Genomic DNA, 13,255 nt, shown 5'->3' with positions numbered 1-13,255 from the left:
TGGTTGAGTGGGATGGTTTCCTCCCTTGTGCCATCTCTTTTTCGTTAGAAGTGTTGGGGCAGGTAGGTTCTAAGGGAGAGAATGCTGTGATTGAACAATGTTCACGATGACATCAAAAGTGTGTGGTGACAGGAGTGTCCAGTGTTTGCCATCACTGTTCAAAGGAGCTAGATCAGATTAACCATCACTAGGCAGTGATTATTCATGAAACAGAAAATAGAGCACTTCTGTAAGTCAGCGCTCTCTTGGATTTCTGGGCAGTACTTTAGTCAAATTTGACAGGTAGCATCTTGCACCATTGTATGTTAGAAACAACCAAGTGTTTGGCTATGTGTTGGCAAGAATGACATCCTGTCAGTCAGGAACCACCTTTCCTGTGGAAAAGACTCACGGAGGCATTATTAAGGCACCCTTTTTGTAGATGAAACTACAGATAATAATAGGGAGGAAGAACTAAGCCACTTTAGGATAAAGAGTAAATTTACATTTCTGGGAGGTTTCCCTGTCTTTGTGTTATGTTAATCTTAAGTAAATTTACTTTTTATATAGCAGTGCTGGTTGTTTTTTTTGTTGTTGTTTTTTTGTAGTTGCTGAACATGTTTTTACAAGTGTTACTTTGCTTGTAAACCTTCCTGTAAAATATATGGTTTAAACTTAAAAAAAAAATGTCCACTAACGAAACACATGAAAACATGAGTGATCAAAAGAATCCAGCCTCAAAAAAGCACAACTGTATGATTTTATTTATTTAAAGTAAAAATCAGGCACAACTGACCCATCTGTTAGAAGTCAGGCTGGTGATGACCTGTGGGTGGGGGTGATTGGAAGGAGGCACAAGGGAGATTTCTGCTGAGCTGATGTTTCCTGGTCTGAGTGCTGGCTGCATGAGTGGATTTACTCTGTGGTGTATACTATAATAAATAAAAAATAATGGAGGATGTTTTCTAGAATGTACATAGCAGACTGATAGTCTCAAAACTATTATTGCCTTAAATAACCATCAGACAAAATATACATTAGTTGTTGATTTACAAAGATTGACTATATTTAGATAGAACTTGGTGAATAGGAAAAAATACACACACCCAAATGTGTCCTTTAGAATCTTATAATTCTAATTACACTTCTCTTGTTCATTGAGTGACAGTGGAAACTTTATATTCTTTGAAACTTTATATTCTTTCACTTGCAAAATGAAAATAAAAAGGTGTACTTGCTTTTATAGGAGCCAACTGAAAGAGCTCCAAATGGCCAAAGCTGAAACAATTTGAGCAATAAAATAAAGTAGTATTGGATTATAACCCAAAATATAAAATTAATATTCATGAGTCCATAATGATATAAGCCAATGATTGAATAAATGAATAAACAAGGGAGAAGAGACTGAGTTCCCATGCAGAGGAATTCCAAATAATTTACGTAGATACTCCATTCTAAAGGAGGAGAAGATAACTCCTCACTCCTCAAGTGTGAGCTATGCAGAGATTTCCTTCCAAGGAGTATGGTATGGCAGGGGGAGGGGAGGAGAAGACCTTTACCGTGGAGAAACCTGACAGCATCACTTCATCCAGGTGAAGGGCAATGTCAACAGTCATTAATCATGTTGACAGGATGTAGTACTCCTAATATGTACTCTTAATATAATGTGATGGAAATGACATTTACCTCACCTCTGTGATTTCCTCCCCCAAACACATAACCCCAGTCTACCTGTCTAATAGGAAGAAAAACATCCAACAAATCCCAACAAAGGGGCATCCTACAGTATACCTGAATAGTACTCTTTTACCATCAAAGATATCAAAAACAAGGAAAATTCCGAGAAACTGTCACAGCTAAGAGAAGCCCAAGGAGACATGATTACTAAATGTAATGTGGTATAGTAATGTGCTTAACAGAAAAAGCATGTTAAGTAGAAAATAAGGAAGACTGAATCAAATATGGAATTTGGTTAATAACTATGTAGCAATCTTGGTTCATTGCTTGTAAGAAATGTAGCATACTAATGTAAAATGTTAATAATGGAAAACTGTATGTGGGCATATGGAAACTATACTTTTTCTGAGAATCTAAAACTATTCTAGAAAATTAAAAATCTATTTTTTTAAATATATTTTATTGATTTTTTTACAGAGAGGAAGGGAGAGAGATAGAGAGTTAGAAACATCGATGAGAGAGAAACATCGATCAGCTGCCTCCTGCACATCTCCCACTTGGGATGTGCCCGCAGCCCAGGTACATGCCCTTGACTGGAATCGAACCTGGGACCCTTCAGTCCTCAGGCCGACGCTCTATCCACTGAGCCAAACCGGTTTCAGCAAAATCTATTTTTTTTTTTAAAAAAAGACTCACTTTACCTTGAGACCACTAGCATGAACTGAAGTATCACATATAATAAGCACCACGCTCTTAAACTTTTGGGACCTACTTCCCTTATATACGGCAAAGTTTGTTAGCACATACCTACTCCACCCATTTCCACATCAGCTCTGTGTTGACTGTCATGTGCCCTAAGGGAAATGAAAACTTTTGGGACCTACTTCCCTTATATACGGCAAAGTTTGTTAGCACATACCTACTCCACCCATTTCCACATCAGCTCTGTGTTGACTGTCATGTGCCCTAAGGGAAATGCACATTTTCATGGTAACCAGATCTCAATAGAATGCTGAATGAAATAGTCTTCTGTGTACTCTAGTTTCATAAAGTTTGAGAAACCTTTAATAAGTTAGGTGCATGTAAAAAATGAATGGACAAATGTGGTCATTAAAAAAGGATCTGAATTTTATCTGTTTGTGGCTCATCAGTGCAACACTGCCTATATTTTGAGAATTTTAATTTATTTAAAAATTTTATTGAATACCTGTTATAAGTCAAGCATTATGATAGCATAGAAAATATAAGAACAAACAGTGTTATGCATAAACCATTATATTCTACTAGAAAAATAAGTAAAAAGCAATTTGATCAACAAATACAATACTTTTTGGGTTGAAGAAACAACCAAAAGGCTGAGATAAAGAATAATTAGGTATGAGATTTGGGATGGGGAATGTTGCAGGTTGTGTCCGGCGGGAAACAGATTCTGAGTCAGAGTTGAGCATTCAAGGTGCTTATTAAGGAGTGCCTTGGGGTATGCACCTGTGGAAGGGAGGAAAGGGAACAGGATGGTCAATCCCGTGGGGAGCTCTAGGACTGGAATGACCCTTCTGATTTCTTCCCAAGCTGGGCTGGAACAGTCAGACCTTTGTGCTCCTGCATTGATCAATTATTGGATGTGGGCCACATCTGGGGGCGGTGGCTCTCTAAAGCTGAGACAATCCCTGAAGGAGCTGACTTCTGAAAGATGTCTGCTGACAGCACTCCTAGCATACGGGGCAAATCCTTCCTTGGAAAGTGTCTGGGTGGTACATCACAGCAATGGCCACCACGGGAAACTGGGACTTCTACTTTAAATACAATAGTCAGGAAGGTCTCTCTGAGGTGGTGACATGAGAATGAGCTGGGAAGGCAAAGAAAAGATGAAGTATTTATATGTGCAAAGGTCCTGAGGGAGGAACGAATTTAGTACCGATACCTCGGATATGAACCACATGGCACATTCTAGGCGCCAAATTAGTTTTCTTTTTCCTTCCTGAGGTCTGTCTTTTCTAGGTTCCTGATAACTGCATGTTTCCTCAAACTGCTGTATGTTTCCAGTGGTGTGCTGGAGTTGTGTTGTACAGGCTCTACAGAGTGAATTGTTGACTGACATCACTAAAGTGGAACATGACTCAGCCTTATATCTCCTGGCATCGTGCAACAGGAGGCACCCAGCGCTGCCTACCAGGTTTCCTTGAGATAAAGAGAGAACCAAAATCTAACTAAGCCTCTAGATCCAACTTTACTGGAAATAAAGAGGACAGAGGAGCAAGTTGGCAGCACAAGGAAGCCATTTGCCAAATTCAGGATATGGGATAATCTGAAGGACAAATGCCTTAGTATCTTCAACAAATAAGTGGCATAAAAAGGGAGAGAATAGACTTTTATGTAATAAATGAGTCTTAAGAGACATGGAAACCAAATGTGAGGTATAAAACTTGTTTATACCTTGAGTCAAACTAACTGTAAGAAGACATTTCTGAAATAAATTGGGAAATTTGAATGCCTCCTCGGTATTAGATGACATTAAAGAAGAATTATTCATCTTGTCAGGTTTATAATGACAATATAGTTGGCTTAAAAAGTCCTTATTTCTTATTGGTGTATACTGGCATATTTACAGATTTATAAATAACATACAATTAACTGTGGGATTTGCTTTAAAAGAAAAAGAAAAAGAAAAAGTGTGTGTGGAGGAAATAGAAGAAAAAAATGTTGATAATTCTTGTAGATGGAAGATGGGTACATATAAAGTCCTCTGTTCTTTTGTGGAAAATTGTTTTTAAAATATTAAAATGGCCCTGGCTGGTGAGGAGTGGTTAGAGCAGTGGTTCTCAACCTTCCTAACGACCCTTTAATACAGTTCCTCATGTTGTGGTGGCCCCCAACCATAAAATTATTTTCGTTGCTACTTCATAACTGTAACTTTGGTACTGTTATGAATTATAATGTAAATATCTGATATGCAGGATATATTTTCATTGTTACAAACTGAACATAATTAAAGCTTAGTGATTAATCACAAAAACAATATGTAATTATATATGTGTTTTCCTATGGTCTGAGGCGACCCTTGTGAAAGGGTCATTCGACCCCCAAAGGGGTCTTGACCCACAGGTTGAGAACCACTGGGTTAGAGTATCAGCCTGCATATTGACAGATCAAAGGCATGGATTCCCAGTCAAAGACACGTATCTGGGTTGGCGGTTTGAACCTCAGCACCAAGGTGCATTCAAGAGGCAACCTTATCGACGTGTTTCTCATGCATCAATGTTTCTCTCTTTCTCTCCTTCTCCCCCTTCCCTTCCACTCTCTCTAAAAAAAATCAATGGACAAAATATGCTTGGATGAGGACTAACAACAACAACAAAAAGTTACAATGGTGAGGAATGGCAAAAGGAATATGAGAGAGCATTTTAGGTAGAAAATCTGAGTGACCAAAGATGTGGGTAAGGAAGCATGAAAGAAACTTCAGGTATTGTGATGAGTGGCCTTCAGGAGACAAGTAGTAGGACAGTGGGAGATACATCTGGCAATGGAGATTAGAATCTGATCATGCAGCCTTTGATACCAGACTTAAGAACTTGAAGTTTCATCTATGGTCAATGAAAAGCTCTGAGGCTGTGGAACAGAGAAAAAGTAGACTTTGAAAGACCCTTGAGATGCAGAATGAGGCACCGTGGACCAGGTAGATGGCAGGGTAGGGCCAGCAGCTCAGGGAAGGGGAACAGTGAGTCCAGGAGATCAGTGTAGTACAAGGTGATGAGAAACATGGTGGTGCCTGGACTATGAGACTTTCATTTAATCAGCTGAACAATTTGTCATTGGACAAGAATTTACTGAGCAACTACCCAGAACTGTTTTAGGCACAGGGGATAGACATTAAGCGAGACAACCCAATAAAGTCCATGCCCTGTTGGAAATGACCTAGTTCCTACTCTTTCCTGCTCATATTCTTCTCCATGGAGTGTTCACTAAAGGATGGAATTTGAGTGCTCTGTAAAGAAATGATGGCCCTTAGTTCTTAGAATTTTTCTATTTATAACATTCTTCACTATTATGATGTTTTTAAAATATCTGTTTTTCCCATAGACCAGGGTTCCTCAACCTCAGCACTATTGCCATTTGGGATGGGATGATTTTTTGTGGTGGGGGCTCCCCTGTACACTGTAGGGCAGGGGTCCTCAAACTACAGCCCGCGGGCCACATGCAAATACAAATATTGTATTTGTTCCCGTTTTGTTTTTTTACTTCAAAATAAGATATGTGCGATGTGCATAGGAATTTGTTCATAGTTTTTTTTTAAACTATAGTCCGGCCCTCCAATGGTCTGAGGGACAGTGAACTGGCCCCCTGTTTAAAAAGTTTGAGGACCCCTGCTGTAGGGTGTTTGGCAACGTCCCTGGTATCTACACTTTAGATGCCAATAACACTCTCAGAGTTGTGACAACCAAAAATATCTCCAAACATTGCCAAATATCCTGTGGGGCAAAGTCACCCCTGGTTGAGATCCTTGTCTTAGATCAGTGTCTCTCAACCCTGGCCACACAATGAAATCACCTGGAGAGCTTTGAAAACTGTTGCCAATACTTGGCTCCATCCAGACAAACCAAACAAGACTCTGAGGGCAGGTTTTGGCACTGGTGATATTTCTGGGACCTAACACAGTGATCCTTGAATGAATGAACGAATACATGAATGGATGAATAAATGAATGAATAAGTGAATGTGAAGAGAGACAGGAAGAAGTGTCAGTAGTTAAAAGTGGCATTAGGGAAAGCCAGAGCACCACCTTTTTTTATGGTCTTGGATACCAACTATTGGATAGACTCTTACCATTTTGTTTCTTTTTGAGGGGATGGGCATTTAATAGATTTTTAAAAAGTATTCCAAGTATCTGCAAAGACACCCATAGAGGATATGGGGCCAAGTCTCTTAAGTTCTGCCCAAAGGGAGGTTTCTGAATACTTAACTCACCTCTTTCTAATGACCTCTTGGCTGAGGATTTGTGAAATTCTGGCTTTCTCAGCTGACTGCACATCCTCCCCATCAGCATTGATTTTGGGATGTTAGTATTGAGAGTCATTTCCAATGTTTCTTACCAGGAATACTATCAACAGATGTAATATGAAATTTTGGATAATTATGATGTCATTTTCTGCTACCTCTGAGAATGCATATCCCCAATTTGTTGGCAATCTGATGGCAGGCTGAGTTGAGGTGAGCTGACTTTCAAAGTCATGAGGTCCAGAAAAGGAGATATAGAGCTAGATGTCAAATCTTGAGATGGAGAGTGTGGGTACTGAATGGAGGTGAGGACTGGGAGAGAAGGTGTTGGAAGGAGATGTGCCATTTAAGAGAATAAGGAATTACAGGAGGAAGCAATTGAGGGCAATTCGTGATGAATTGTGCTTGAGCTGGGTGGTAGCAGGTGGAATTCAGGAGAGTCATCAGGAATGGACTGTGGTCTGGGAATCCAGCCATTGTTCAAACCCAGCGGGGCTGCTTTGATTGGTTGCTTACTTTGCAGCAAGGCTAGGAGTTCTTTCGTTGTGCACTACTAAGAACAAATCCATTCATTTCATTCCCCCTTCTGGAAGAGCAGTTGCAATTAGTTTGTGCTGTTTCATAGATGATGGGAGTCCATCCTCTATGAAGGGAACTGGCTCCAGTGATGGGGACCCTTCTCCAGCAGAGAGCTCCCTTCCTTGGTGTCCCCGGTTTGTCCATCACCTTTCCATCTGCTCAGGTGCTCAAAGAGACAGTGAATCATAGCAGTAACAAACATGCTTTAGAAAGAGCAAGTCTGGTTTTGAGAGCTGATCCTAGAACATCCCATCTATGAATCTTTGAACAAGTATTTAATATCTCAGTATCTCAGTTGCCTATCTTAATTTAGTAATAACAGTAGTATTGGAGAAAGATTCATAAAGGTTATATTCCAGGAAAAAAGTATTGATTTCTATTTAAAAATTGACAAGAAAGATCTAGCTAGCTATTTTCCAGGATCTCACTACAATAGTTACTGTCTTTTTAGATTGCCATGGGGTGTTGGTGGTACACTTGTCAAGGACTTGCTCTTCCTGAATTAGGAGCTTAAGGTTGTACACTTAAGCCTTGTACAACCGTCGGAGAAGTCTTAAGTGTGCTAGAGTTTTATATTATCTATCTACCATCTATAACAGTGGTTCTCAACCTTCCTAATGCCGCGACCCTTTAATACAGTTCCTCATGTTGTGGTGACCCCCAATTTAATTGTTACAAATTGAACATAATTAAAGCATAGTGATTAATCACAAAACAATATGTAATTATATATGTGTTTTCCAATGGTCTTAGGCGACCCCTGTGAAAGGGTCGTTCGACCCCCAAAGGGGTCGTGACCCACAGGTTGAGAACCGCTGATCTATAATAATAAATGCATAATACGCAACTCAACCAAATGGCCGAACAGCGGAACGACTGTCCAGACAACCTTCTGGATGAAGCTGGGGCTGCCTCAAGGGCTGAGGCAGCCATGGCTGTGAAGGCCTACTGTTGCATGAATTTTGTGCATCGGGCCTCTAGTCCATATATATAAAAGCCTAAGTGACCAAACGACCAGTCGACTGGTCACTATGATGTGCACTGACCACCAGGGGGCAAATGCTCAATGCTGGAGCTGCCCCCTGGTGGTCAGTGTGCTCCCACAGTAGAGTGCCACTCAGCTGACTGACGGGTGCCAGACGCAGGGCTCATGGCTGGCCACTGCAGCCCTGAGATAGCAGTGAAGCAGCAGCAGGTGCAGCGGGGTCAAGATGAGCAGGAGCGGCAAGCGGGAGCAGCAGGCAGCGTTGGACTGCCAGTTTCGGCCCTATCCCCACAGGCTATGTACAGGGACGCTGCCAGTGCACAAATCCATGCATTGGGCCTCTAGTTTTATCATAACTTAATCTATTTTATAGAGAACAGGCGGAATCAACCGGAGAGTGACAATTCTGATGGATTGCTTCAGTCTTAAATAAGGGAGAGGAAAGTCCTTTTCTCCTTAGTTTTCCACAGCTTTCCAGGTAAACAACTTTTGAGCCAGAGGACATGTGCAAATGGGAAAGTATGTCAAGGGTCTTGGGCTCAAAGGCTACAGGGGTGGGGCAGATCATATTAGTGAGGAGTGCTGGCAATGAAATTGTGGGTGCAAACAATGGAGCATGAGTTTTATTCTGAGAGAATGGCCTATGTAAGGGGCAGCCATTGGGATCCTCAGCTTCAGCTCATGGATTCTTTGTAGGAATGTAGGCCTAGAGTTGGCCCATCTCCTGGTTAATCAAGAAAAAGAAATGACCTGGATTTTCAGGTGAAATCACCCCATTTGAAGTACTTAAACTTTACAATGTACACAGTGTGGGTCATGCAAAACACATATTCAGACTATGTCCTCATTAATACATAGTAGGTCCTCAATTTGTATTTGTCCATTCCACTATCTGAAGTGAAATTCCACTATGAGAAAGGGCCTTGGTACCTCAGAAGATGCCCACCTGCTGTGAAGATCTGCTTTAAGCTGCTATTGGTTGAAGACCGCGTTCCCAAAGTGAAGACTTAGAGGAATTTAGGGACAGGGTCTGGGAAAGAGGGGATCACTGGCAGAAAGAGCCGTGGTCCTGGGCTAGTCCATCATTGTAGTTAGAACAGCTGTGATCACCTTCTGAGATACAAACTGAACTGAAACCCTTCTGATTGCAGGAACTAGAAGTAACCAATGAAAGAATGTTTAGAAAGTTAAATAAAAACCTAATAAATACCTGGGTAGTAACTGCCATGTACAAGGCCCTGTTACTTTAATATATCAAATCATTGCATTCTCTGACAACCATACGAGGCAGATCCTAGGATCACTCTACTTTAAAGATTAATAAACTGAGATACGGAGAGGCTTACTGATGGTTCAAAGTCACACAATTGGTGAATGGCAGAGTCAGGATTTGAACTCAGGTGTCTTGGCTCCAGAATCCAGGCTCTCACCATTTCTTTCTACTGCATTTTAATGAGGAGAATTTTATGGTTTTGAGGACTATGTGGAATCTGCAAAATTGGTTTATATAATATTAGCTTAAAAATTAGTTGTCAAAGAACAGAGTATAAAAAAAGAATAGAAGAAAAACATGAAAATTATAAAAAGTTATACTAGATTGGTGAGCTTGTGGATAATTTCTTCTTCTATTTATCTCATTGTCAATCATACAGTTTATTTTATTTTTTAAAAAACATATATTTTATTGATTTTCCACAGAGAAGAAGGGAGAGGGATAGAGAGCCAGAAACATCGATGAGAGAGAAACATCGATCAGCTGCCTCCTGCACACTCCCCACTGGGGATTGTGCCCGCAGCCAAGGTACATGCCCTTGACCGGAATCGAACCTGGGACCTTTTGAGTCTGCAGGCCGACGCTCTATCCACTGAGCCAAACTGGCTAGGGCTTATTTATTTTTATTTATTTTTTTTTACTTACATGATGTTTTAATAATGACTAGACCATTTATAGGTTTGCATTTCCCCGCCTCCCCCCCGCCCCCATCTCTTTTTCTGAATGTACCTTCCAGCTTGTGTCCAAAACTGCACATACAATCTTATTTTTGCAGGGTGGATGTGTTTCATTCAAGGGACCTAGCGCTGAAGCACTCCTGAGCTCTAATTATTCACAGCTCACCTGATTAAGTATTTGACCCAGCAAATGAGGAGACATATTTCTGTTCACCAGCTAAGACGGCACCCTGATGTGGCAACGGCATAAATCCACTTACGATTAACCCACCAGCTTTGAAACTATACAATTATTAAGTCTTTTGAATTAAAGTGACCGACGTTGTTTCCATTTTGCACATAATTTTGAATGAATCACTACTTTAAATTCACTCCAATCTTGCATGAATGAGACTCTAGTCCTAATTGCTTACTCCAAGTTGATGGATTTCCAGGCCACCAGAGAGAGAATGATCTCAAAAGGCATAGCTTAAAACCAACCCCAGCATTTCCCCTATTAGGCATCCAACTCAGCAGTTTGCTGAACATTTACTTTGAGTCAGGTACTTTCAACACCAGTGAACTAGGACTCTCTCTGTTCTTACAGAACTCACATTTCAGTGCCCTCTTAAATGCTTATGTAGTCAACACATACCTTTTATTGACCACCTTCTATGCGAAGCCTTGTGCCCAGGAAGAAGTGAATAGTTCATGCCTGAAATGTTTATATCTCAAACCCTGCCTGGGAGCCAACCTCTGCCATGTCCCAACTGAATGACTTAATTCTCCGGTGTCTCAGTTTCCTCCCAGTTCAGAAGATTCCATGAGTTAATACGTGTGAGGCTGGCTGGAAGCTGGGGAGCATTCAGTTGGTATGATTAGGCATGATTATTTTCAGAGGCTACTACATATTGAATAACTCTGATGAAACACTTTGCCTTTTCACAGAGGCGCCAGCCTTGTTTTTGGATTTCTGAAATGCACAAGGGTTATCCTATCGGGCAGGGAGTGGCTCCCCAGCCACATACTTTGCCAAGGCCCTCTGACCCTGCACAAACTCACAGCCTTGCGACACCAGGGCTAGCACAGCCTTATCTCTAACACTGTAAATCAGAAATCATGCCTGGGTTATAGCCACTATACTGATAACAGCCACACGTGACATGTTGGACCTTGTGCAAAAATACCCTTTGTCTTGTTGACTTTCAAGCTCAGCCCATGAGGGAGACACTATTATAACCCCACTTCCCAGATGAGGATGTGGAGGTTCCAAAGGGCTATATATAACATTTCCCAAGGCTCGGACGTGGAAGAGGCAGAATCAAGGAGTCTGAATCTTAATCCAGATGTTTAGCTAACTGTTGGTTGAGGCAAAATCCCCATCAACCAATATTGTGCATGTAAAGGCCTGAAAATCAGGAAGGATGGCATAGTTTTGTTAAAAAAAAAAAAAAAAAAAGACCTATACAGTAATTACTTGAAACAGGCACTGTTAAGCACATCACAAATATTAACTGATGTAGGTACCATTATTAAGCCCATTTTACAGATGAGGAAGTTAGTCATAGAAAGGTAAAATAACCTGACCGAGGTTGTACAGGTAGGGATGGGAGGGGCCAAGCTCACACTCAGGCCTCTATGCTATCCTTCCTCATTGGTAAGGCCAAGCAAATGGAGCAGATGGCCTCCTGTCAACTTTGGCTTTATTAATTCACTTTCAAATAAAAAAAACAAAACCAGATTTAGTAAAGAGAGGCTTTGTTCCCTCCTAAGTTCTTTTGCCACCAGCTACTCCTGGTCATCCTCCCATCAGCTTTTCTCCTACCCCAAATTCTCCCTCATTTCCTTTTTTATATACAGAAAAAAAATTGTCTCTTTCGGCTTCTCCACCCATTTCCCGCTCAGATAAAGAAAATTCCTCAAGACCCACTCTGTCCAGAGAATATGGACCATCACAAATAACATGTGGTGTGTTTCCTTATTAAATATTTTCTCCGGAGCCACTTTGTCTTGCTTTGACCCCTTGCAGGTAGTGATTCTGGGATTGGTCATGCTTTGTCCAAGTATCTGGACCAGCTGGGCTTCACTGTGTTTGCTGGAGTTCTGAATGAAAATGGATCAGGGGCAGAGGAGCTGCGAAGAACCTGCTCCACGCGCTTCTCTGTGCTCCAGCTGGATGTCACCGACTCGCAGCAGATAAAAGACGCCTACAGCAAAGTGGTGCAGAAGGTGCAGAACAGAGGTACTGCCTTCAGCCACCCATGCCCTGCATTGCCCTCCACCTCCTGGCAAATGCCCAACACGGGTTCCAGCCTCTAATTACTGTTGCCCTCTAGTCCATTCTGGCTGCTGACCCCATCTGAAGACACCACTACAGAGCACCTGCCACGTGCGGGGGCCTCTCGTAGACATGCGGACGTTAGGAATGAGTCAGGCATGGTCTGTCTTCAAGTACTTACAGAATTCTTTATCCTGGTTCCTCCAACATCTGCTCAGTCACTCTCCCATCAATCACCGCCTCCCACCCCTTCCTCAGTTCTCTCCTTACACCAATATTAACATGTATTAGGTTTTTTAAAAGCTTCGTAATCACGGTCCTTCCTTAGCCACTGCCCTTTCTTGATCCCTTCGTTCATGGCCAAGCTCTTTGGAACTCTGCTGCCCTGGTCTGGCCAAGCTAGTCAGCATTATCCTGAACTCCAAGTTCTTAACTACCCTGCAGTGTTTAAATGTGGCGATTACCCTCCCCTGCCTTGGCTTTGGTGTCACCAGACTCCTACTGCCCTCGTAGTTTGCTGATCATTCTTTCTGCTTCTATCTGAGCCTTTTTTTCTACCCCTTAAGCCTGTCCATAAATGTGAATGTTACTGAGGATCTATCCCAAACTTCCCACTCCACATTTTTTGGGCTAGACCAGCCGTGGGCAAACTACGGCCCACGGGCTGGATCCGGCCCGTTTGAAATGAATAAAACTAAAAAAAAAAAAAAAAAAAAAGAAGACCGTACCCTTTTATGTAATGATGTTTACTTTGAATTTATATTAGTTCACACAAACCCTCCATCCATGCTTTTGTTCCGGCCCTCCGGTCCAGTTTAAGAACCCATTGTGGCCCT

The 13,255-nt window shown here is 41.5% G+C and overlaps 1 protein-coding gene across 1 annotated transcript in view; it reads left to right on the top strand.

Moving 5' to 3' along the window:
* HSD17B2 (hydroxysteroid 17-beta dehydrogenase 2) overlaps positions 1-13,255 on the top strand; it is a 60,394-nt gene that overhangs the window by 24,751 nt on the left and 22,388 nt on the right. Inside the window, exon 2 of the mRNA XM_059667277.1 lies at positions 12,171-12,383. Within this exon, the coding sequence (XP_059523260.1) occupies positions 12,171-12,383 (213 nt within the window). The remainder of the gene's footprint in view (positions 1-12,170; positions 12,384-13,255) is intronic.

Source organism: Myotis daubentonii, chromosome 15 (assembly GCF_963259705.1).
Source record: "Myotis daubentonii chromosome 15, mMyoDau2.1, whole genome shotgun sequence".
Classification (NCBI taxonomy): Eukaryota; Metazoa; Chordata; class Mammalia; order Chiroptera; family Vespertilionidae; genus Myotis; species Myotis daubentonii.
Note: the sequence above shows the minus strand (reverse complement) of the source record. Positions and strands in the feature narration are given on the sequence as shown.